Source organism: Panthera tigris, chromosome F3 (assembly GCF_018350195.1).
Source record: "Panthera tigris isolate Pti1 chromosome F3, P.tigris_Pti1_mat1.1, whole genome shotgun sequence".
NCBI lineage: Eukaryota > Metazoa > Chordata > Mammalia > Carnivora > Felidae > Panthera > Panthera tigris.
This window is the reverse complement of record NC_056678.1, coordinates 30,566,584-30,592,243: the sequence shown is the minus strand read 5'-3', so window position 1 is coordinate 30,592,243 and position 25,660 is coordinate 30,566,584. Positions and strand designations below refer to the sequence as shown.

Here is a 25,660-nt window from a genome sequence, read left to right as displayed (position 1 = left end):
ATAGCAGCATGGGAAAATCTGAGGGGACAGCAGCAGTTAATGGGGCCTCTCGTTCAGTAGATCCTCAAAAGCATGAACACCTGCAGAAAAGAAAGAACTAGAGATATATTGTGCTCTCCCTCCCCTACCTTTAAAAAAAAAGTAACCTATAACTCTGTTTCTCTATAGGTAGTAGATTTCACTGGTGAAATTTGGGAAAGGAGAGCTGAAATAGAACTTTACATTTAGAAATGTGTCAAGGGAAAGAAGAGTCTTGAAAAGGGGAGAAAGAAAATCCATAAGGAAATATAGTAGTGACGTTGGTTGCAAGAAAAGATGATTCAGCAATTTTGAATACTCTATCAGAGGACAGACTTAATTGAATGAGTGGCTTTGTTTATGAGATCTACAGGTTTTTGCTCTCATTAAGTGAAATTATCTGAAAAGATAACATTTATTTTCTGTAAAAATTATTTTAAGGGAATGTTTTAATGAAAGTTAAGCTTTTACTAAAGCGGTAGTCTGTATATGATTGTCACTGAAGTAATATTTAATTGAGGAATTTTATGCAAAGTAACTTTCACGAATAAGAAATTTCTGCAGGGTTGGTTCAATAGAGCAATAGCTATTATGCAACTTTTTTTTGTAATAGGAAAGAATTATTAGGGAAAGTAATTTTTTGCATGCATCTTTTGGGACTTTGTGTAGTCCAGTTACAAACATCAGTACTTGCTAATGTAATGGAAGTATGCTTTTGTTCACTTCTCCATTTGGAAGATTTCTAGAAATGTCCAAGGTTACAAGGAGTATGAAGAAAAAAAGGCAGTAGATGGTGACACTTTGTGATGCTTTGGTTTCCTTCATTTCTTGAGGGTTTATATTTGCTCTTAGGTATTTTGGTTCTGTAGCTTCAGTGTTGAGAATAAGGAGTATGTGAGTGAATAAATTAGGCATGATGAAGAGTCTCACCTTTGGGGCTCTAATTCTTACACTGATAGACAATCTGCCAGTTTATAGACCATGTTATTATCATTATTGTGATTAAGTTGTTAACTTTTGCCCCTTAAGTTACTCTGCCTTTATTTAAAAATGGCCCTAACTAGAATAGAAATTTTATCTGCAGATTTAATTTAATTTAATTTAATTGTTTCTAAGAGCTACAGTCTTTCAAATAGCTCTTATATCTCGTTTATAAAGGCTTTGGGGATGGCATTTACCATATGCAAAGCCCATCACCCATTTCTTCCTTAAGCCGTTGGCAACATGGTGCCATTGTAATTTGATATGTTTTAAAAATATAAAAATAACATTGTTGTTTTTCCTATGATAGAATTATTTTCCCGTATCAAAACTAGAGACTACAGAGAAGCAAAAAGTATGAAAATTGAAGTCACTTGTAAGCTCACTGTCCAGAGACTGTTTCCTTTTCGAGTGTTGTTTTGGCTGTCTTAGTTGTTAGCTCCTCTTGCTCTGTCTTTTACTGGGACTCTTGGTTCTTTGCTGTCAGCTTTTGTCCCATTCACTTTTGTTTTAAAATAAAATCTCTTCTTCCATCCGGGTGGACTGTGTCATGGCACAACTAAGCTTCTTTTTTTTTTTTTTTTAACTTTTTAAAAAAATATTTATTTTTGAGAGAGACAGAGACAGAATGCAAGTGGGTTTGGGGACAGAGAGAGAGACACAGAATCTGAAGCAGGCTCCAGGCTCCGAGCTGTCAGCACAGAGCCCGACGCGGGGCTCGAACTCACAGACCTCGAGATCATGACCCGAGCCGAAGTCGGCCGCTCAACCGACTGAGCCACCCAGGCGCCCCAAAAACATTTCTTTCTTTCTTTTTTTTTTTAATTTTTTTAACGTTTATTTATTTTTGAGACAGAGAGAGACAGAGCATGACAGAGCAGGGCTCGAACTTACAAGCTGTGAGATCATGACCTGAGCCAAAGTCGGATGCTTAACTGACTGAGCCACCCAGGTGCCCCACAGCTAAGCTCCTTAAACACTTACTTTGCACTTGGTTTCCTCTTCCTTACTTCTGGCTGGCCTCTCAGTGTTAGGGTTTGCCATTGTTTTGTTGTTAGATTCCTCACGTTACCGATGCTGAGAAACCTTTCCTGAGTGATTGCCACCTCTCTGCTGATGATTCCCAAATTAATACATCTTGCTTAGTTCTCACTCTTGAACTCCAAATCTGTGTCAAATATGCCTAAAATTGAACTTTGTTCTTATCTTAAAAGTTTCTTCTCCCTTTTTCTTCACTTTAGAGAGTAGGACCATGATTTATTCAGTTGCAAAAGCCCAAATTCTCGTAATTATATTTGACCTCTCACTCTCCTTTACAAACTTCATCCCCAGTCCCTTCTCTCTCTATTTTTGTTGGTCTAATTGCTACTTCCCTTCAGTATGCTTACCTAAGATAAGACCTTCTGTAGGTGCTCCTTCCATAACTCCCTTGGGCTTCCTTGTCTGCATCTATCACACTGTCTTGTGACATCATCACTGTGTTGGCTTATCCTGCCCAACTAGGCTGGGAAGTCTTTGAAGGCAGGTGCTGCGTTCTCATTTCTTCATCCTTTGTGCTTACAGAGAGCCTAGCACAGAATAGGGTCTTGAAAATAATTGTTTTGGTGACTATTTTCGTTGTTGAATAAATAAATAAAAGGAAGCATCCAGAGGAGACAGTTTAGATTAATTCATATTATAGTCTGACTAGTCTCCTAGGATTAATAACTATATTAAAAACAAGAAACTCATCATGGTAGAATTTTAGGCAGTATGATAAAGTTTAGTGAAGAATTTCTTATATGCAGAGAGTCATTTTTTGACAAGAGTCTCTTAAATCACACTTGATTACCTGCATGGCCTAAGATTTGCTTATTAGCGTTACACTCTATTGAGTTCGTTAGAAGTGAGGCAATTAGGTTTTTAAGAAGCAAAGACCCTAGTATACCAGTAATGAAATTTAAAACTCAGTTTTACCCTATTTTGTGGAGACTGAGGGGCTGAATCAGTGATATCAAAGTTGTGTCAAATCTGTTTTCTTTTTACTAATTTAATCTGAATAAGGTTAAATAGTAATTCAAGTTAATGGAAGTAAACTTTATGTGTTTTATAATCTGGATGACTTATTTTCTGTTTTGAAATATACTTGGTTTAATGGTATTGTTTTCAGGATTCATCTTGCCTTAAGAAATCTTTACTATTACTTTTAACTGGGATTTGTGAAATAAGATTTATGAAATGTAAACGTTCATGTTAATTACTTGCTACACAACCATTTCTTTTTCCATGTTAATTAGTTTATCCTTTTAGGCAAATGGTGTGTGGGTACTTGATGTTTAAAAATTGTCTAAATTAACTATTTTGTGTTTATAAACATGCTGTTTTTGAGACAGAATATGTATTTTGACATCTGGCTTGTTTCAGGCCAATAGTAATTGATTTTTGAAGAGGTTAAGTGACATTTTAGATAGTATAGACCTTCTTTGTACCAGGTTGAATATTTTTGCAGTATGAAGAAAACAGTACTTGTTTAAAATGAAATTTAAAAACCAAAGCAGAAAAGTTAGAGAAAGAATTGCTGTTTTGCATGGTGTGTGTGTGTGTGTGTGTATAATTTTATTGTAGAGATAGAGAGCGTGTGTGCGAGTGGGGGAGAGGGGCAGAGGGAGAGAGAGAGAATCTTAAGTAGGCTCCATGCTTAGTGCAGAGCCCCACACAGGGCTCAATCCCACCACCCTGGGATCATGACCTGAGCTGAAATCAAGAATCGGACACACCCGACTAAGCCACCCAAGTGCCCCAGCTACTTTATATTTTTAATGAACTATTATTATTTAATTTCAGACAGTTAACCATGTTGGTTCAAACATATATTTGTTTGCCTTTGCATGACAGTTTGAGCTCTTTAATGGAAAAAGATTATTTGTTCAGATATCTGAACCTATGTAGTTTCACTGTGAGGTACACATTTAATTTTCCTTTCTCTTTAGATAATCGTATGGAAGAGATACAGTGACTTTAAGAAACTACACAAAGAACTATGGCAAATTCACAAAAACTTATTCCGACATTCAGAATTGTTTCCTCCATTTGCTAAAGGGATAGTGTTTGGTAAGTGACGATTTTGAAATTGTGACTTTAAAAAGTGATGATTGGCTAATCATGTGTATGTGCTGAACCCTGAAATGCTGTACTGTGAAGTCAAAAGCCCTTTATAAAGATCATTCACATCATGCAGCATGCACTTGAAGTTATTTTTTCACGTTCGTGGTATAGGTTGATTACTCAGAATGCATTTATTCTTCCCTTTTGTGAAACTACACCATACCAACAACTCCAACTCCGGCCCGTCAAGCAAATAAAAAATAAAAACATGTGGGAACACAACAAGAGATGATATTGAATTACAGTTCTGAAATTTGGGGATTTTGAAAAGTTTTTACTTTGTATATTTTTTCTGATACCTTCCTTATAATGTGAATGGTTGCGGTTTGAGGCACCCAACCAGGCCAGATGCGGACATTTTGGGATGGGCTCTGGGTATACTGATTGAGTAACACCTGTTAGGTTCGTGGCTTTGCAAGATGTTAACACAAAACTGAGGCACAGAGAGTCTCAGTCCTCTGTTCCTGCTTGCCCTGCTGCCGGCGGTGTGTGTGTGATAGATACTTCAATGGCGCTCATGCTCTAGCAGATTCTGTTGCCAGTTCCTGCCTGCGGCTCCCTGCCTTCTGCTCTTGACATGCTGACACCACAGCAGAGAGTTTCCTGCTTATCAGTCCCAGCCTGCAGGTTCTTGTCCATCAGCTTTGGCCTTCCTGCCGTAGGACAGCTCTAGCTGGGGTAACCCAGCTGATTTTCTCATTCAGTGTGCCGCAGCCACACTATCTCCAGTGAGATGTGAACTCCAACTTGAGAAGGAGACGCCCCTTCCAACTCTTGCCTCTGGCTCTCTCCCTGAACTCTAGGGTATTCCTTAGAGTTCTCTGTTCGTCCCTTTTAGTAGTTAATCCTGTGCAAATAGTTAATAATTCTTTGTAAGACTTTCTCTGTTCAAATTGCTGTGTGGACTCCATTTTCGGGGTGGACCCTGGCTGCTGCAGAGGCCATTATTTGGGTAGTAGATATATACTCATTGCAAATCGCTTTTGTGTTCTTTCAGCAGATGGAGTCAGGAAACATGCATTTATGCACATTGCATACATTGTACATACTTGACTCATATGCACGTCTGCATACATATGTGTATGAGCGATGTATACATTTATATACACTACATGTACATATTTTACAATTGTTTGTAATAGCTTTTCCCAACACATTTTTGTATGTTCGCTTCTATTCCTGCCCCCTCCATCCCCTAAGATTTTGGATTTCTGGTCTTGGTTAGAAATGTCTCCCAATTCCTCCATTTGCTCGTGAGATGATTTTTAGAGCTTAAAAAAATAAAAAAATTTTTTTTAATGTTTATTTATTTTTGAGAGAGGGAGACACAGAATCTGAAGCAGGCTCCAGGCTCTGAGCTGTCGGCACAGAGCCTAATACAGGGCTCAAACCCGCGAACCGCAAGATCGTGACGTGAGCTGAAGTTGGACGCTTAACCAACTGAGCCACCCAGCCGCCCCTAAAAAAATTCTTTTTAATATCCATGTGGAATTTATATTTGAATGGGATGTCAGATAATACTTCATTTTTATGTTTCTTTCAGATGGATAGACATCTAAGGTATTTATTAAATAATAGGTATTTTTCCCAATGAAATGGATGCCATCTTCATTACACATTGACTTTTCACATGCATTGCCACTAATTAAAAGTTTTTTCTTTTGTGGCATTTGCTTATTTTTATAGTAATACCTATTTCTGTACCACGTTGATTTTTGTGCAGTGGCTTTGTAGAGTATATTCTGATACCAGCTGTATTTCTCATTGACATTGGGGAAATTGCTGCCTTTCAAGATAGGCCTGGAATTCCTAGGGTTTTTATATCGGTAATTCTAAGAAGCCATGCCAGTTATCTGTTTATTTCCTCTTAGCTTCAAGTTCCTTCTTTCATTTTCTGTTCTACATGAATGGATTGGACTCTTTCAGAATTTTTCCTTTATAGAGTATGCTGTTCACAGTCGAGGATGCTGGAAGGGGCACTGAAGGAGGGTAAAGGGGCTTCTCTTCCATCTTCCAGTGTGCTATGAATTTTGTTTTTCTTTTTGCTCCCCCTGCACTGTTGCCAGAGGCATTTTGCCTCAGCTGTACACCTAAAGCACAGTCTGCTGATAAGCTTGCGTCCCCAGCCAGTTTGGTGGCCACTTAGTTGAGTACACCAAGGCACCCCAGGTCTATTGGAGAGTGGGCATCTGACTCTCTGACTTCCCGAAGGTTGTTTCCTGCAGGCACTGTGAACCCCAGACCTTGTTGCTTTGCAGGTGAGCAGGCTCCTGATTCCCCCCTCTCCTGCATGCCTATCTGCCGGGCTTGGCCTGCCTTTACCCCAGAAACTTGTTTCCCACGACCTTTCCAACACAGACATTGTGTACTCCAGGCCTTGTGTTACTTTGCTTGTAAGTGGGCTCCCGGCATTGTGACTCTTGTGTTGCTCGTCTCCTAGTCTTGTCCCATGTGAACTCTGGAGGTGTCTTTCTTGCTTTCCTGGCACTGTGGCCCACCTCTGGCCCAAGAAATCCAGCTAACTTTAACTTCTCTCCCATTCGGTGACTACAACCACATCTTCTCCAGGAGGATCCCAATCCCAACTTTGGGGAGGGGTTCCCCTTCCAGGTTGTTCCTTCCTTGGATACTTTCCTTTTCCCTGGGGTAGTCTTCAGAGTTTTAATAAGTTAAACTGTTGTCTAATAGTCTTTATATTAAGCTTTCCTTGTTCAAATTACTATGTGGATTTGGTCTCTACACTGACCCTACTGATGCTCTCTTTGATTTAGGAAGAAGTCTGAATGATTTGAAATTATCCAGTTTCCATCGGCTTGTAGTTTACATGGAATAGTGATTTTTTCAGGTTGATTGCAGGACCACAGTATTCACTGAGCTTTATTTACACTTGCTTCTGCAGGATATTTTGCATGTTTCACAACTCCTTGAGATCTGGGGACAAGATACAGAGACACATAATGGTATAGTAACATCAGTGGCATTTATGCCATTATTCCAGAATGGAGTGGCCATCAACAGCTTTTTTGCTACAATTCTTTAATGTTAACAAATACTTAATATTAACAATTCATGATAGGGGCGCCTGGGTGGCTCAGTCGGTTAAGCGTCTGACTTCGGGTCAGGTCATGAGCTCACGGTTTGTGAGTTTGAGCCCTGTGTCGGGCTCTGTGCTGACAGCTCGGAGCCTGGAGCCTGCTTCGGATTCTGTCTCCCTCTCTCTCTGCTCCTCCCCACTCAGATTCTCTCTTGCTTGCTCTCTGTCAAAAATTAATAAACATTAAAAAAAATTTCATGATCTATAATGATATCTTGAAATATAACTAATGTAAAGAGGTATCTGAGGTTCATAATCACAAAGGAAAGCATTTGTATTTTCTTAGGTGAAAAGCAATTGAGGGATGTGGTCAGTAGCAATAGGACCATTAGTTTTGATGACTAACTAACATCGTTTTGTTCCCCTAGGAAGCATTGGGGGATCCATAAACTCTTGTTAATCTTTGCTTGCTTTTGGGTCTTTGAGCCCCAACATTCCACGGTGTTCACATTTTTGGTGCCTTCTGTTCATCGTTATTACCCAGTATCTATGGTTTCTTACTTGTTTTCCTGACAGTTTTCGGATTAAAAGTATAGTTGTGTTTTGCCATTGAGCTGCTACCTCTTTGGACCATGATTTTGCTGCTATTAAGAGTCTTCTTTGATTAATATCAACCCAACCATAATTATGTGGAAATTTTAAAAGCACACTTAATTCAAGAAACATTTTAAAAATAGGCACTGTCAGCTTCTGTCTTCAAACTTAGTCTTCTGTAGCTAAGTGAGCATTATGATCTAGAAGTTCTGAAAGAGAGGTTCTTTAGTATGTGGCATCCTTACCATCAAGTTTTGAAGTTTCGTGGTAGTCTACTTTTTTTAAAGATTTTCTAAAATTGAAGTACAATTGACATATAATATGACATGAATTTCAGGTGTACAACATAGTGATTAAACATTTACATACATTATGAACTCCATGCAATGATAGTACCATCTGTCATCATGCAAAATTATTATGATATTATTGACTGTATTCCCTATGTTATACTTTACATCCCTGTGACTTATTTATTTTATAACTGGAAGTTTATACCTCTTAATCCCCTTCACCAAATATATTTTGCCTCTCTCTAAACTCCTTCCCCTCTGGCAACCACAGTTTTGTTCTCTGTATTTATGAATCTGTTTCTGTTTTGTTTGCTCATCTGTTTTTTAGATTCCATATGTAAGTGAAATTGTACTGTAAATGTCTTTCTCGGACTTATTTCACTTAGCATACTACCCTCTAGGTTCATCTGTATTGTCATAACTGGCAAGATTTCGTTCTTTTTTATGGCTGAGTAATATACCATTGTGTGTGTGTGTGTTTATGTATACCACATCTTTTTTTTTTTTTTATAGTTTATTTATTTATTTTGAGAAACAGAGCACAGGAGGGCAGAGAGAGAGAGAGAGAGAAAGAGAGAGAGAGAGAATCCACACTGCCAGTGCAGAGCCAGAAGTGAGGCTTGAGCTTACGAACCACAAGATCATGACCTGAGCTGAAATCAAGAGTTGGACACGTAACTGATGGAGCCACCAGGCGCCCCAATACTTTATAATTTCCTTTGTTGATAGACACTTAGATTGCTTCCAGATCTTGGCTGTTATAAGTAATATTGAAATAAACATGGGGTGCATATTTCGTTTTGAATTAGTGGTTTCATTTTCTTCAGATAAATACCTAGAATTGGAATTGCTGGATCTTATGGTAGTTCTATTTTTAATGTTTTAAAGAACCTCCACACTGTTCTCCACAGTGGCCACACCAGTTTACATTTTCACCAAAAGTTGTAAGAGGATTCCCTTTTCTCCACATCTTTGCCAATACCTGTTGTTTCTTGTCTTTTTCATCACAGCCCTGACAGGTGTGAAGTAGATATCTCATTGTGGTTTTGATGTACATTCCCCTGATGATGACTGATAAGCATCTTTTCATGTGTCTGTTGGCTATCTGTGTGTCTTCCTTGGAAATATGTCTACTTAGACCCTCTACCCATTTTTTTAACTGTATCATTTATTTTTTTTGGTGTTGAATTGTATGAATTCTTTATCTATTTGGGATATTAACCCAAGTGACACCCTACTTTAATTATGACAATGCAAATAATTAAAAAAATTCCCCAATCTGAGGAGTTTTAAGAATCATGCTTCTGAACTCACACCAAAAGGTGTTCTTGGTATATTCTAAAAAATAAGAAACCTCCCTCATACTTAGCTGTCTTTTCCTTCCTCTTTCTCTCTGTTTCCCAGACACAACTGTGTGATTAGAGGCTGCTTTATTCTCACTTATGTCGGGACCAAGCCTGACACATAATTGCCTAAAAAATAAGTTGAACAAAAAGAATGAGTTAGGATTTAAGAGACGAAGTAGTTATATGCAGTGAGATCATTGAAAGTCAACCTCAAGGCAAAAATTAAAAAGTTAGGTTATACTTAGTATGGGGATATAAATGCACAACAGGAAGAGTATAAATTTGCACAGTTTTTGGAAGTCAGTTTAAAATACATCTTTTTCGGGGCGCCTGGGTGGCTCATAAGCGTCCGACTTCGGCTCAGGTCATGATCTCACGGCTCGTGAGTTCGAGCCCCGCGTCGGGCTCTGTGCTGACAGCTCAGAGCCTGGAGCCTGTTTCAGATTCTGTGTCTCCCTCTCTCTCTCTCTGACCCTCCCCCATTCATGCGCTGTCTCTCTCTGTCTCAAAAGTAAATAAACGTTAAAAAAAACATTTTTTACAAAAAAAAAAAAAATACATCTTTTTCTAACAAGGCTGTTTTTAGTAAATTTTACTACATATCTGTTTTCACCTCTGCATAAAAGATATTTATTAATGAAAAAAGATATTTATCAATGATTGTTAGATGTTTTAGTCTCAGAAGTCTCCTTAGCAATCTTAAAAATTATTGAACATCTCAAAATACTGTTTATGTAGTTGGACCTGTTAATATTTACTAGAAATTTAAAAATATTATTGTATAAAATTAAAAATAGAGTACATTACATGTTAATATTTTTTTAATTTAAATTAAAAAAAATTTTTTAACCTCTATACCCAACGTGGGGCTCAAACTCATGACCCTGAAATCAGGAGTTGCTGCTCTACCAAGTGAGCCAGCCAGGCCTCCTCTGCATATTAATATTTTTATGAAAAATAGCTTTTCCAAAGGAAAAAAATTATAAGAATGGCATTAACTTACATTTGTGAGTTAGTGCTTGGATCAAGAAAAGACAGCTAGATTTTCATATTTGCTTCTGGATCCACTTGGTGGTGACACATTGCTTTAATTGAAGTATATGGAGAAAATTCAGGGTCATGCAGATGATGTAGTTGAAAAAGGGAGGAGTATTTTAATAGCTTTTCAGATAATTGAAGATACACCCAAACTTAGTAAGTGGTAATTTCTTAAAAGTTTAGTTGCATTATGGAATCTGAAATCCTATCAACAAACCTTTGGTACTTTGTTATATTAGAATTCATTATTTTGGACTTTGTTGTATTAAAATTCATTAATCTGTCTTAAATTTGAATGCATCTTTTACCTGTGCATGAGCTTGTAATATCATGCGTTGGTCACATGAAAAATATCGGTTCCCTTAGTTATGCAGATGTTGCATATGTTGACCCATTTAATTGTATAATATCCCCAAATGGTTAATAGTACCACAGATCTTTAAAGGAAATATTTTAAGTATTAGAAAGCTGTCAAGCTTGCAGCGACTTAATGCCTTGAATTCCACCACTGACAACAATGCTATTGGTAGTTTTCCTTGAGGATTGGGCCCACTTTATTTATGTGGGTTTTTTTCTAATTTTTATTTTTTCTTAATGTTTATTTATTTTTGAGAGAGACAGAGACAGAATGCAAGTGGGTTAGGGGCAGAGAGAGAGGGAGACGTAGAATCCGAAGCAGGCTCCAGGGACTGAGCTGTCAGCACAGAGCCCGACGCGGGGCTCGAACTCACGGACCGCGAGATCGTGACCTGAGCCGAAGCCGGATGCTCATCCGACTGAGCCACCCAGGCACCCTGTTTATGTGGGTTTTGTCTTGTTTTGTTTTGTTTTGAGGAAGTTTCTGCCAGATATCCAAATCTCAATGGTTGTAGTTTTTTTTTTTTTTCTAGAAATGATCTCAAGAGTTGAAATTTAATAAAGTTAATAATTTTTATTGCTTCATCAAGGTCATTCTTAAGTGAAACTGGCATTTAAAAATTTTTTTAGTCTGAGTGAGTAGCAGTCAGGAGTATGGTGATTACTAGTAAGCATAGCTTGGTGCCGTTGTCTTGATTCATGCTCCGAGGTTTGTGGTTTTACTGCCATTGCTTTTAGTTGATCTGTGCAGATGTCGGTGTGGTGAAAAATGCAACTGTTGTCTTTTTTTTTATTTTTATTATTTTTTTTAATTTTTAATTTTTATTTTTTTTAACATTTATTCATTTTTGAGACAGAGCATGAACGGGGGAAGGTCAGAGGGAGAGGGAGACACAGAATCCAAAACAGGCTCCAGGCTCTGAGCTGTCAGCACAGAGCCCGACGCGGGGCTCGAACTCACAGACCGCGAGATCATGACCTGAGCCGAAGTCGGACGTCCAACCGACTGAGCCACCCAGGCGCCCCAAGTGTTGTCTTAATAGTATTATGAAAATGGTTCTGACCTTGTCGATCCCTTGCAAGGCCTTTAGGGAACCCCAGCAGTCTGCAGATCACATTTTGAGAATGTACACACACACAATTGTGTGCACACATAGGTACATGCATATGGGTGTTCTTTGCAGCATTTTCATAGAAGAAAACTGCACATAAGCTGAATTTTCTCATTATGTGATTGTACAGATATGCCATAATGTTTAGCCAATTAATGGACTTATTTAGCTATTTGAAATATACTGGTGTGGAAAGATGTCCAAGCTATATTTTTTTAGACACAGACAACAAATGTTGCACAGCAATACATTTGGTGAGATCCCATCTGTGTTTGAATAGACATACATAATTGTGTGAAGACATAATCTGCACACATTTGTGTAATGTATGGACCCCCTCAGGGTGTGGGAGGAGGGAAATTTTATTTTATACCTTCTGTACTGTGGAATTTAACTGCATCCGTATATCTTTAATATTGGGAGGTTCACAGCCCTGCTTCTTAAACAAACGCTTGTCACTGAGTAAAAGGGAGTGGTTTCTAAACGGGTCGAGATTTGTGGCTGCTATTGCTGTTGCTAATGGATTATCTTCAACTTTTCTCCACATCCTTACGTATTGTAGAATGAAAGTTTCTTATTAATCTTAATAAGTAAGCAATTTATCTCTCTTAGTAAATGGTACAGTCCATTTGTAATACTTGATAACTGCAGTGAACCCTGCAGGCAGCAGCTGTGGTTGGGGTGGGGGTGGATTGTTGGTTAATCGTCTATATTTTTAACTCCTCTCACATTTTTACTATGTAAACTTCAGTAGCAAAAGAGAATCCTGTTGCAATTTACACAACCATCAAAAATGTAGTGACTATTCTCGTGGTATAGTGAAAAAAAGAACATGCCTTTTGGAATCAGATGGCTTTAGGCCCAGATCTTCTAACCATTATTTACTAGCAGTGTGGCTGTATACAAATTAACATCTGAGTCTATTTTCTTATTGTTAAGATCGGGATAATACCTTTGTGTTCTGTGGATTATCTGCCACGTGTCTAGCTCAGTGCTCGACACATACCTGCTATTGTTAGCTATCCTCTGTTGCTCAGTTTACCTCTAATGTACCTCTGGTGCTCAGTTTACCTCTAATGCTCTCTTGTGTCTCTGACTTTAGTGTTGTACTGCTCTGCTGTGAACTTTCTTGTTAGCCTCTCAGACCATAAGATGTCTCCTTACTTAGGAAGTTTTCCATTTCCTTTAGGCTTAGTTGTTTTCCCCTTCCAGTTGTACATCTCACCGGTAGGTATATCACTGGACTTATTTTTTTCAATTGTTTTTAATTTGCAGAATTTTTAAGATTACAGAAAAACCTGCAGAAGAATAGTGTGGTAAATACTTTTATACCTTCAGCCCTAGTCCATTGATTGTTAACAATTTGCCACATTTTTGATAACTCTCTATGTATCTCTTGTTTTCTTTCTGAACCATTCGAGGATAAGTTGCAGATATTGTAACATTTCACCGCTGCGTTTCATGTATCTATCCCCTATAACCATAATCCCATATCACACTCAAGAAATTTAACACTGATACAATGGTATTATCACATATGCAGTCCATATTCATATTTCCTCAGTTGTTCTAAAAATGTCCTTTTTAGGTTTGTTTTTGGATCTAGGATCATGCCTCTAGGATAATCTAGAGTATTCCTGTACATTTTTTTGTCTTTCATGACAATGACATTTTTAAAGTGTGTAAGACATTTGTTTTGTAGGTTTCAAAGTCTCCACCTGTCTGATTGCTTTCTCAGGACTAGATCATTGTTTTGTATGTTTTGTTGGATCTGTTATCACACTTTGATTTCCTATGAGAAAGAGAAAAGCAGTTCCTGACAGCTAAGAGAGAGAATTGGCCTGGTGCTACCTATTCATTTGACCTTGGTGTTTCCTAGAGTTGGTCTGGCATTCACATCTAGGCTGTGGTGTTCTCCTGTTGAACATAAGCAGTTTTACAGAAACATTAGACAGGGCCACTCTGTGTCCTTGGATCAAGACAAAAGCAAGACCATAGACAAGATCATGTCTGAACACAGACAAAAACATCAACATTGGTAAAGTCACAAAAATGATCAAGCATATCTTCATCCTTGCTACCGTGACTATTGCTTCTTTATAAATTATAACCTTAGCTTCTCTTCATTCTTCTTGCCTCATAGTAAGATTTATTAAAATTAGGATTATAGAATTAGATAGAATTCATAGAACCATAGAGTTATCTCTACTTTCCAACAGAATCAGCACCAAAGCCCCTACTTCTTTAAACCTTTCCCAAAAGTACCTAACACAAGCCCGTATCCTGTAAATCCATTCTAACACCCTCTTCATGAAATCCTCCAGGGTTCCCAGTGGCATGCATTTTCCCTCGTTACAAGGAGTAATTAATCTAGCTCATTCATTTACAGGTATATTCTTGGTGCTGTTGACTAGAGAGAATTCACACCCAAGAACCTTGGCCTCTCGGGGTGCCTGGGTAGCTCAGTCGGTTGAGTGTTGGACTCTGATTCTGGCTCCGGTCATAATTCCAGGGTCATGGGATGGAGCCCCGTGTTGGGCTCCGCACTGAGCATAGAGCCTGCTTGAGATATTCTCTCTCTCCCTCCCTCTCTCTCTCTCCCTCCCTCTCTCTCTCTCTCTCCCTCTCTCCCCCTCTCCCCCTCTCCCCCTCTCCCCATCTCCTCTCCCTCCCTCCCCCCTCCCCACTTCCCTTCCTCTCTCCTCTCCCCCACTAGCATATGTGCTCTTTCTTTCAAAAAAATAATTAAAAATAATATTAAAAAAAAAAAAGAATCTTGACCTCTCTTTGTTTTTACCCTGAATGAATTTTTGATTCAGTTAAGAATCAGCATCAAGCTTTTCTAGCTAGTTTCTTACTGGTCAAGGACAGCTTTTTGTTCCATATAACCAGTTTTTGATTGTTGACATTTGCATTTTTAAAAAGTTGCAAGCTCTGATATCCAGATGTTCTACATAGAAAAAAAAAGAATATTCCAAAGATAGCTTATAAATCAAAGAGAGACACCCTTATTTCCAGTGATTTACCAGCTTAAATAGAATGTTTGAATCTAATTTTTCCTCCCACAGCTTTTAATAAAGAAAACATTGTTGGGTAATTGGGAGTGGGGGACTGGCTTATATATAATGTATACGTACACACGAATAATATAGTATATAATATTGCACAGGGGCTCCTGGGTGGCTCAGTTGGTTAAGTGTCCGCCTTTGGCTCAGGTCATGATCTTGTGGTCCGTGAGTTCGAGCCCTGCGTCAGGCTCTGTGCTGACAGCTCAGAGCCTGGAGCCTGTTTCAGATTCTGTGTCTCCCTCTCTCTCTGACCCTCCCCCGTTCATGCTGTCTCTCCCTGTCTCAAAAATAAATAAATGTTAAAAAAAATTAAAAAAATATATAATATTGCACAGGAAACCTTCTTATGAAAAGTATGTTTTGCATTTTCTATTGCAAATTACTTATAATTTTTCTACTCTGTTCACAGGAAAATAAACATTGACCCTGTGAATGGAAATAAAAAGTGGTGATAAAGAAGTACCTGTTTATGATTTCTCATTGTTGCTGCTTTCAAGTGCAGTTTAGATGATACTAAAGGACCAACAACTAGAGAATAGCCACTAGGGTGTTGGCTGCCATTAGGATGCCTGTTGGATCTTGCTACTTTTTTTTTTTTTTTAACGTTTTTTTTTTAATTTATTTTTGAGACAGAGAGAGACAGAGCATGAATGGGGAGGGTCAGAGAGAGGAGACACAGAATCCGAAACAGGCTCTAGGCTCTGAGCCATCAGCACAGAGCCTGACGCGGGGGCTGAACTCACGAACTGCGAGATCATGACCTGAGCCAAAGTTGGACACTTAACCGACTGAGCCACCCGGGCGCCCCAAAAATTTTAAAATTAGGTGGCTTTGTTAAATACATTAAGGCCAGTAGTTATTCGATTAAAATTCATCTGCTTCTTTTTTGTTTATGTTACAAATAGTATTTTTTGTTACTGTTATTCTGAAATATCTTAAGAACAAAGAAGTGAGCATGTTCTTTCATTGTATTTGTTCTGATGGTAGGATTCAGTGTAATTGAACCTTGTAATACATAAGCCTTTATTTTTGGTTGTGTTCCATTCTGAAAAATATTTTAATTCATTTCTGCTTGTCCAAGTTTAGTGGAATGGAAATGCATAGATCAATAGAAGTACAACAAAGATGTGCTTTAATCTTTTTGGAAGTTGATACACTCATTGCTTGTATTTTAGTCTAGCTTAATAGGGAGGTTGATTACTCTTAGGATTGAAGCTCCCAAATTCATATGTATTTGTTTTAGCTACTAAATAATTTTTTTAGGATGTCATTAAAAAGTAGCAAGTTTTCTATTAAAATTTCTCAACAAGTACATAGTGCATTTAAAGATAATATCAGGTAGTCTTGTGGATTAAAATATAGTATGATTTTTTTGTACATTTCCTGGATTTTTCTATAGATGTTCACAAAATTATTAATGCTCATAGGCACTGGAATTAACTTTTTTGTTTAAAGCTTAAACATATTGGACTTTAGTCATAAGTACCATTGTATTCTTAGTTTCTTATTTAGACAAGAAGGAATAATGGATATTTAACTGTTATTTTAACCTGTTTGGCCAGTAGATTTTTCCCAAGACTGAATAACCTAGATTTTTTTCAGGCCAGAAAATTTGCTTTACGGGTAGGGGCTCTTGGAAGTTTGTTTCCAGATAATATTATTGATAGATAAGCTAGCACATCATTTTAGATTTTTATTGGGAGAATTGAGTTTAATTGAATTGTTGCATATGACATGCGAACTAATAGAAACATAGATTTAGCATAACGTACATTAGGTTTGGTTTCTTATGACAAAACTTAAAACCAGATAGAGGTCAATTTCTTTCTCATGGTATGAGATCCAAAGGTAGCTTTAGGCAGGGCAGCTCTACAGTAATCAGGAATCCAAGTTCCTGCCTTGTTGCTCTGTCATTTTTAACCTCCCATGTCATAGTTCTTCCTAGAAAGGGACAAGGAAAAAGAAGAAAAGGCTATCTCTCTTTTTTTTTTTTTTTTTAATTTATTTTTGGGACAGAGAGACAGAGCATGAACGGGGGAGGGGCAGAGAGAGAGGGAGACACAGAATCGGAAACAGGCTCCAGGCTCTGAGCCATCAGCCCAGAGCCTGACGCGGGGCTCGAACTCACGGACCGCGAGATCGTGACATGGCTGAAGTCGGACGCTTAACCGACTGCGCCACCCAGGCGCCCCAGAAAAGGCTATCTCTTAAAGAGATTTTCAGGACGCCACAATATAACTTTTTTGTCTGTTATTGGCTAGAACTCAGTCCATGTCCACATATAACCGTTGCAAGGCAAGCTGGCAGTGTAGTGGTTTCTTGAGGGGGTGGGGGTTGCCGTGTCCGCTGTTAGAAATTGGGGATTATTTTACTAAGGAAGAAGGTACGAACAGATACTGGGCTGGCAACTGGCAGCCTGTTGTATAGTATAAATAAAGCAGTGTTTTGAATGTTAGAGATCCTCTAATTGACTGCCGCTTGCCTGTTAACCTTTACTGGGCTCTGGGCTCTTTGATGATGCTGATAAAAGTTAGAGACTCGTTCCCTAGGAAGATGTAGCTGTGGACACATGCATGGAATTTTGTAGGATTGCTGTCTTTGGAACTCATCCATTAAGGCAAGCAGTTTATTTATGGATCACTGTTAAGATTTTTTATTAATGAAAAATGACTATCTTCTAGGAAAGAATGTTCTACTGTTAAAAGACCGTTCTTTCTCACTGACATAGTCAAGTATGAGTTAATTAGCAGGCTCTGTATGCTAGATATTGTGATGATACTTCAACATTCAGAGGCATCGTGATTAATTTCTTAAGTGCTAGCTATGTGCCTGTCATAGGACTGGAAGTCTTAAGTACATTGTTTATTTTCTCCATTTTACAAATGAAGAAATTACCTAAGATTTTATAGCTAGTGAGTGAGAGAGCTGGAATTTACACCCAGGTCTAACTCTAAAACCATTTCTGTTAGTGTTCATGAAGTAGACACTTCCCCATAAACATGAGACGCATTGAGCTGAGGGTATTTAGCGGTTCAGTGTCAAATTCTTGTCTTGGTTCACATAATGAGGAATCTCTTTGTGCCTCAGTTTTCTGTTCACGTTCTGCAGAGCCACTTAAAATGTGATGGTGCTCCTCTTTTTATTTTGTATTTTTAAGCCTGAATTGCAATCAGTATGATACGTGAGCTATGACAAATGTCAACCGGTATTCTGATCTAAGAGTAGTACAAAATAATCATATTTTAAAATGTCTTATCAGCATTCAAATTGCATATAGCATTGAAAAAAATTCTATGAAAACCACCTCTCGATCACCTTGTAAATCGGAGCTCACTGGTGCTGTGAGTACTGTCTTTCTTTCCATAAGCCTGCTGTCACGCGCACATGGAGTTTGGCTTAAAAGCTTTTTGCTTCAAGCTGAGGGTTTTGACCCCACTGATATACAGATGTTCTCATAATTTCCTCTCTTCGGCTCCTTTATAAATCAAAAAGAGTGGGAAAAGGGAAAATTATATGAGTAATTACAGTATGAAATTACTGTGGAAAACCATTTCATTTCTTTATAATTCTCTTTTCAACTTGAGTTTCAAATCACCAGCTTCTTAAACGTTAAGTTTCTTACCTTGACAGGCCTTCGACTATGGCTGCACCACTGATTTATCAGTTGACACTTCTGCCTTTTGTTTTATGAGAAACATTATTTTCTTTCTTAGTGAGAGTACCTCTGACTCCGATTGTGCAGACTTGACTTTAGAAGACTGTGTAGTAAGGCAGTGATAGGCCTGTCACTTCTTTCTGATCTGGGAACGTAAACTTTCACTAACTGGTGTTTGATCCTTCCTTCCTTAAGTCTTGATTCTTATTTCATTCTAGGACGATTTGATGAAACTGTCATCGAAGAGAGAAGACAGTGTGCAGAAGATTTGCTACAGTTCTCTGCCAATATCCCCGCTCTTTATAACAGTAAACAGCTTGAAGATTTTTTCAAGGTTTGACAGTCTTTCTGAAATATTTTGTACTTTATTAAATATTTCTGTTTTCTAATTTGTCGTAAAGCAGGCTTCAAGTTTGTTTTTTTTTTACAAAACGTCACTTACTATTGGATTTCATTACTCACTGAAATAAGTAGAAGTTAGTAGCTAAACAACAATGTCTTTGGCATATCTTCTCATTTTAGTGTAGAAATGGATAAGATTTTTGATTCATAGGTTTTAAAAAATTGGTGCAGAGGGCTTAGAGATTATCTCATTCACTCTATCATAATTGAAATACATTAAAAAAATTTAAGTATCATGAAATTTCAGTTGCTGCCTTCACTTTTCGAGGTGTCTTTCAGTGGTAGACTCTTTGGGATAGAAACCACTATAAGTTGATACTCAATTTGTTTTAATTGTACTACTTTGTATTAGAGATAGACCAAAAATGGTCACTATACAATTTTAGAGAAGTAGGTTAGTACAAATTATCTTACCAGAATCATTGGATATGAGTATTTTCAGTTTCTTGACACGTAAGGTTTTCATTCTGAGTTCTTCATCATTTTAATTAAAATTTTTTTTAATGTTTATTTATTTTTGAGAGAGAGAGAGAGAGAGAGAGAGAGAGAGAGAGAGAAAGCGGGGGAGGTGCACAGAGAGAGGGAGACACAGAGTCAGAAGCATGCTTCAGGTTCCAAGCTAACAGCACAGAGCCTGATGCAGGGCCTCAACCCACAAACTGTGAGGTCGTGACCTGAGCCAAAGTCTGACCCTCAACTGACTGAGCCACCCAGGTGCCCCATGAGTTCTTCATAATTTTATGTAATTTTACAGTTTTCTGATTTATTCTGCATTGAACCTGTGCAAGTCGTCAGTTGGTATCAATGTCTTTAATGACCACAGTTTTCCTATTGCCTTTAGACTTCTAGAAAAAAGCTAGGTGATTGTGCCGTACTTGTTTTTTTCCTTCTTTGTGTAAATGTAATTTATTTGTATAAATGCAATTTGTTAGAACATACAGCCAGTGAGGTATATGAGTAGTGGGAGTTTTAAATTTCCTGATGGCAGTGGATCTACCAAAGGAAAATATTTTTTATGAAAAATATTTTATGAAAATAAAATATGAAAATATTTTAATTTACTGAAGAGAGTTGATGTTTTGAAAAATATTACAGACTTATGACTTTACGGTAATAGAAATAGTAATAGGAAAGTTTATAGTAACAAGATTTCTAGTGATTGACTTCGTTGCTTAATTTTTCATTACTGTGTGAACTAGGCCAAGATGATGAATGTGGCTTTGTTTATGGTATACTGCAGATCTTTAGGATAGAAGGCCAAATCAAATTGGTACAGTATTTGCCCTTTGTTGTTCTTGGTTACAACCGTATCTATGTGGCAAGGAGTCTATGCTTATAGAAAAAGGCGGCTTTATTAAGCAAGAAGGATATGACTTTATAGAAGTTGTGAAAAGCAGTCATGCAAATTATCACATGCCAAGGGCTAAAAAAAATCAGTCTAGGAAAACAGGAGTCAGATCTTAGACCTTGAAGAATTTAAATAAAAGTTACCTGTTCATTCTGTTTCCTTTGGATCTGGCAATTCCTGATTATAACTGCTGCTGGATGATACTTACTTTTTAGGCTTTGTGCAGTGAGAGACAGAAGAAGAGAAAAGAATACATTGGGCACTTCAAGGGAAGTCAAGCTAGTTTTAGAAAATGTATTAGAAATACTTTAGGTAGTCCGCTGGGCAAGAGAGGGGTACTCATTGGGTATTATCACAGCAGTAGTAGTCAGTCTCTAAATAAACAACGAAAAAGCTTAACCGTATTAACTTAAACAAGAAAGGGATGTCTTTGTCTCTTACAACGGGAAGTTGAGTGAGGAAGATAGGATGTCGCTGGCACAGAGCTCAATAATGTCCTCCAGAGCCTTAGCTTTAGCTTCCTTGTTTGGGGCGTGAAAGGAAAAGGGCCAATAAATGAATGCATGCCAGTTTTTAAAAGCTTTCCTAGACATTCTGCCTAGAGGTAGTCCTTCTTACATCCAGTAGGCCAGAACTGGGTTACAGGACTGTCCGTAGCTTCAGAAAAGTCTGGGTGTGTGACTCTTTTGGCTTTCTAGTTCTGATTGTGGATGAAGGTATGAACGGGAGGTTTTTGGGTAGTCAGGTCACAGGGTGTGCTACAATAACGTGTAGGTTTTTTGTTTGTTTGTGTGTTTGTGGAAACCTTGATGGTATTTACTACATTGCAAATGACCACATAGTCAAATGATTTGATTTTTTTTTTTTAACATATACAGGAGTAGAAGGAGTGCTACAAAGTGCTAGAATGAGCCTCTGTTACTCATTACTCATCTTAAAAAATTACCAGTTTATTGCCAAATGTTTTTCATCTATACCTTTCCATGTGTATTCTTTGCTGTTTATGTATATGTATGTATGTATGTATATGTGCATTTACAGTTTTATTGACATACTTTAAAATTTACCAATTGTAAGTGTACCATTCAGTGACTTTCAGTAAATTTATAGAGTTGTACAACTGTCACATTTCTGCCACCTAAGCAAGTTTCTCTGTGCCCCTTTACTGGCAGTCTCCTTTTCCAGCCCCATCCCTAGGTAACTACTTACCTGTTTTCTGACTATAGATTTACCTTTTCAGGACATTTCAATTACACAGAATCACACAGTATGTGGTCTTTTGTTCTGGTTTCTTTCACTTAATGTTTTCACATAATGTTTTGAGTTTTATCCACATTCTATCACGTATCAGTCTTCTGTTCCTTTATGTCGCTGGAAAGTATTCTATTATATAGATCATACTACGTTTTGTTTATCCATTGGCAAATTGACAGACATTTGGTTTGTTTTCAGTTTTTTGGGCCTTTGTCTAGTATTGCTGCCAACAAATCTGTGTGTAGATAAACGTTTTCATGTCTCTTGGGTAGATTCTGAAGAGTGGAATTGCTGGGTCTTATGGTAAGTTTATGTTTTTAAGAAACTGCCAAACTGTTCTCCAGAGTGACCATACTGTTTTAGATTCCCCAGCAATGTATGAAGGCTCTGGTTCTTACTCAATTTCACCAACACTTAGTATTGTATGATTTTTAAATTTATAGTTTTTCTAGTATGTATATCGTGGTATTTCACTGTAATTTCCATTTCCTAATGGCTAATGATGATGAGCTTGTTTTCAAGCTCAAGTTTACTTCTTCAAGTTTATTCAAGTTTATTTCTTGACTTTTGACGTCTTCTATTGATCTGCGTGCCTGTTTTTATAACAGTACTGTATTGTCTTGATTATTGTAGTTTTATAACAAGTTTTGAAATTGGATAGTATAAGTTGTCTCACTTTATTCATACTTTTTCAGAATTGTTACAGTGATTTTGAATCCTTTGAATTTCCATAAAAATTTTAGCATCAGCTTGTCCATAACAACAAGAAATTCTGGTGGAATTTTGGTCGGAATTGTATTAAGTCTATAGTTTGGGGAAAATTATTATTTTAACAACATTGTCTTCCAACCCCATGAACATGAAATGACTCCATTTATTTAGGAGTTCTTTAATTAGTCTCAGCAGTGTTTTACAGTTTTCAGTGTATAAGTCTGGCCCTTCTTTGGTTAAAATTACTCTAAGCATTTTATGCTGTCGTGAGTGGTTTACAGGTTTAATCCATGTTGCAGCATGTATCAATACTCCATTCCTTTTTGGTGCCTATATAGTATTCCTTTGTATGGCTAGTGGATATGCTACATTTTGTTTTTCCATTCATCAATTGATGCACATTTGGGTTGTCTCTCCCTTTTGGTTATTATGAATGATGTTGTTAATGACTATTGGCATGTAAGTTTTTTGTGTGGACATACCTTTTCATTTCTCTTAGGTATATACATAGTATTGGAATTGATCTGGGAGGATTTCAAATTTTAATTCAGTTTATTTACTTGTTATAGGTCTATCATGATATTCTCTTTCTACTTGAATCAACTTTGGTAACTTGTCCCTTCCCAGGAATTTTTCATCTAAATTGTGTAATTTGTTGGCATAAATTGTTCATAGTATTCCCCCAGAACACCTTTGATTTCTATGGGTATGTTAGTGATGTCCCTCTTTCATTCATGATTTTGGTAATTTGTATCTGGTGTATTTTTTTTCTTGGTCAGTCTACCTAAAAGTTTGATATTTTTGTTGATTTTTTACAAAAGACCAACTTGGTTTCATTACTTTCTCTCTATTTTCTCTATTTTATTTTGATTTCTGCTCTCTAAACTTTATTTCTTTCCTTTTGCTTGCTTTGGATTTACTTTGTTCTTTATCTAATTCTTTAGTTCCTTAAAGTGGAAGTTTAGATTACTGATTTGAGGTGGTTATTCTTATCTAACATGGGTGTTTACAAGTATAAATTTTTCTTTTAGCACTACTTGAGCCTCATCCCATAGCCTTTTTACACTTTGTTTTTATTTTTATTCAGTTTAGTGCATTTTCTGCTTTCGTGATTTTTTTCTGTAGACTCTTTCGTTATTTAGAAAAATGTTCTTTAATTTCCAAGTATTTGTTAATTTTTAAAGTTTCTTTTATTGTTGAATTCTAATTTTGTTTTCTTGTGGTCGTGGTCAGAACGCATGTTTGATTTCAGTTCTTTTAAATATATTTAGACCTGATTTATTTCTTAGCATATGAACTATCCTGGAGAATGTTGCATGTGTGCTTGGAAGGAATATATATTCTGTTGTCAGATGGAATTTTATGTAAATTTTAGTTAGTTCAAGTTAGTTGTTAGTGATCTTTAAGACTTCTGTATCTTTGCTAGTTTTCTGTCTAGTTCTGTCAATTATTAAGAGTAAGATATTGAAACCTCCAGTTAATTGTTGAAGTTTCTTTCTTTTTCCTTTTTCTTTTTTTAATGTTTGTTTATTTTTTTTTAATTTTTTATTTTTTTTAACGTTTATTTATTTTTGAGACAGAGAGAGACAGAGCATGAACGGGGGAGGGGCAGGAGAGGGAGACACAGAATCAGAAGCAGGCTCCAGGCTCCGAGCCATCAGCCCAGAGCCCGACGCGGGGCTCGAACTCACGGACCGTGAGATCGTGACCTGAGCCGAACGAAGTCGGACGCTTAACCGAGTGAGCCACCTAGGCGCCCCAATGTTTGTTTATTTTTGAGAGAGAGAGAGAGAGAGAGTCGGTTAAACGTCCGACTTCGGCTCAGGTCATGATCTCCCAGTGAGTTCGAGCCCTGTGTCAGTCTCTGTGCTAACAGCTCAGATCCTGGAGCCTGCTTCCGATTCTGTGTCTCCCTCTCTCTCTCTGCCTCTCTCCCACTCACGCCTCTGTCTCTTTCTCTCTCAAAAGGAAATAAACATTAAAAAAATTTTAATTGGCAGTGTGTAACTGCTGATATCTCTTCTCAATTTTAAATTTTTATTGTATTTTTAAACCTCGCTAACTAGGGGTTAGTCCTGTAACAGCATAGCTTAGTGGTCAGCCAGTGATTGGTCTTTGTATTTAAACACTTTGTTCCAGTGTATGCTTCTTCCATATGCTGATGTTTCTTGATATATTTTCAGAGTTCAAGCAGTTTTTAAGTTTGCCCTGGATTTTGCTTATCTTTGAGATCTCTTGCATTTCCTCTGTGTGTGTGCGCACCATTGTGGCTTGTTGGGGGTTTGTAGATAGCTTGATTCTTCTCTAGTCTCTCCTGTATGGGTGAGTAGAGAGCTTGTTAAGAACCCCTATGGTTGTGTACTTTCTGTAACTCCCTGTGAAATGTCTGGCTAATACGCTGGTCCTTTGCTTGCTGGAACCTCATGCTTGCTGAGCCACTGTGCATTGGTGCTGGGATTGCTACTATTACTGATAATAATACTGTTTGGGGTGGACGACTTCTGTGCTTCAGTCCAAATCATGCTTGCCTCCACTGCAAGTGAATCTGCTGAATTTCAAGGCTTGCCTTGCCCTTGTATAATTACCATGGGAACCCAGCTGGGACAGAAGGTGGGAGCAACCCCAGGCAAGAATACCACAGACTCCCACAGTTCTTACCTGTGATTTTGTGGTTTTTTATGGGTAACCACTTCATTCGTTATATGTTTTTGGTCAATTTCCAGGCACTCAGATGGTCGTTTTGACATTTTTCTCCAGTTATATCTTTGTCTTTTGGGGAGAGCATTTGCTGATCTACTTATTCTGTTATACCTGGACTCCTTCACCCCTAGGTTGACATTTCATTAACAAAAAACTTTGAGATGCTGTGTAATAAATTTCTTTCTACTGCATAGTAAAGAACGCCTAGTGGTTAATGTTTTTGATTGAGAGATTAAAATAGCAATTAATCTAGAGATTTAATGTAGAGATTAAAATACAATTGTGGTGTATTTCTCCACTACTTCCCTTGAGTTCCTATGGAAAGTTTTTTATTATTTTGTTTAATTAAAGATTTATTCTGTATTTGTTGTTTATTAAATGAAGTAAATAAAATTTCTCTAAGATTATGAGCTAAAATAGCTTTTTGTATTCTTTAGTATTGTGTTTTTATTTTATCTTGGAAACAGATCTATATCAGCTAATATTAACAAATAAAAAATGAGTGCTTATGTTGTTCTAAACACTTTACATGTATAAAGTCTTTTAGTCCTGACAACATATTAAGTTATAAATAATAATTCCATTTTATAGATAGGTAACAAAGT

General features: G+C 37.4%; 1 protein-coding gene across 17 annotated transcripts in view; it reads left to right on the top strand.

Annotated features, from left to right (window-relative positions):
• RPS6KC1 (ribosomal protein S6 kinase C1) overlaps positions 1-25,660 on the top strand; it is a 317,520-nt gene that overhangs the window by 15,788 nt on the left and 276,072 nt on the right. For all 17 annotated transcript variants that reach the window (XM_042976412.1, XM_042976420.1, XM_042976419.1 and 14 more), the window contains exons 3-4: positions 3,969-4,089; positions 18,859-18,974. In XM_042976412.1, the coding sequence (XP_042832346.1) occupies positions 3,969-4,089; positions 18,859-18,974 (237 nt within the window). The remainder of the gene's footprint in view (positions 1-3,968; positions 4,090-18,858; positions 18,975-25,660) is intronic.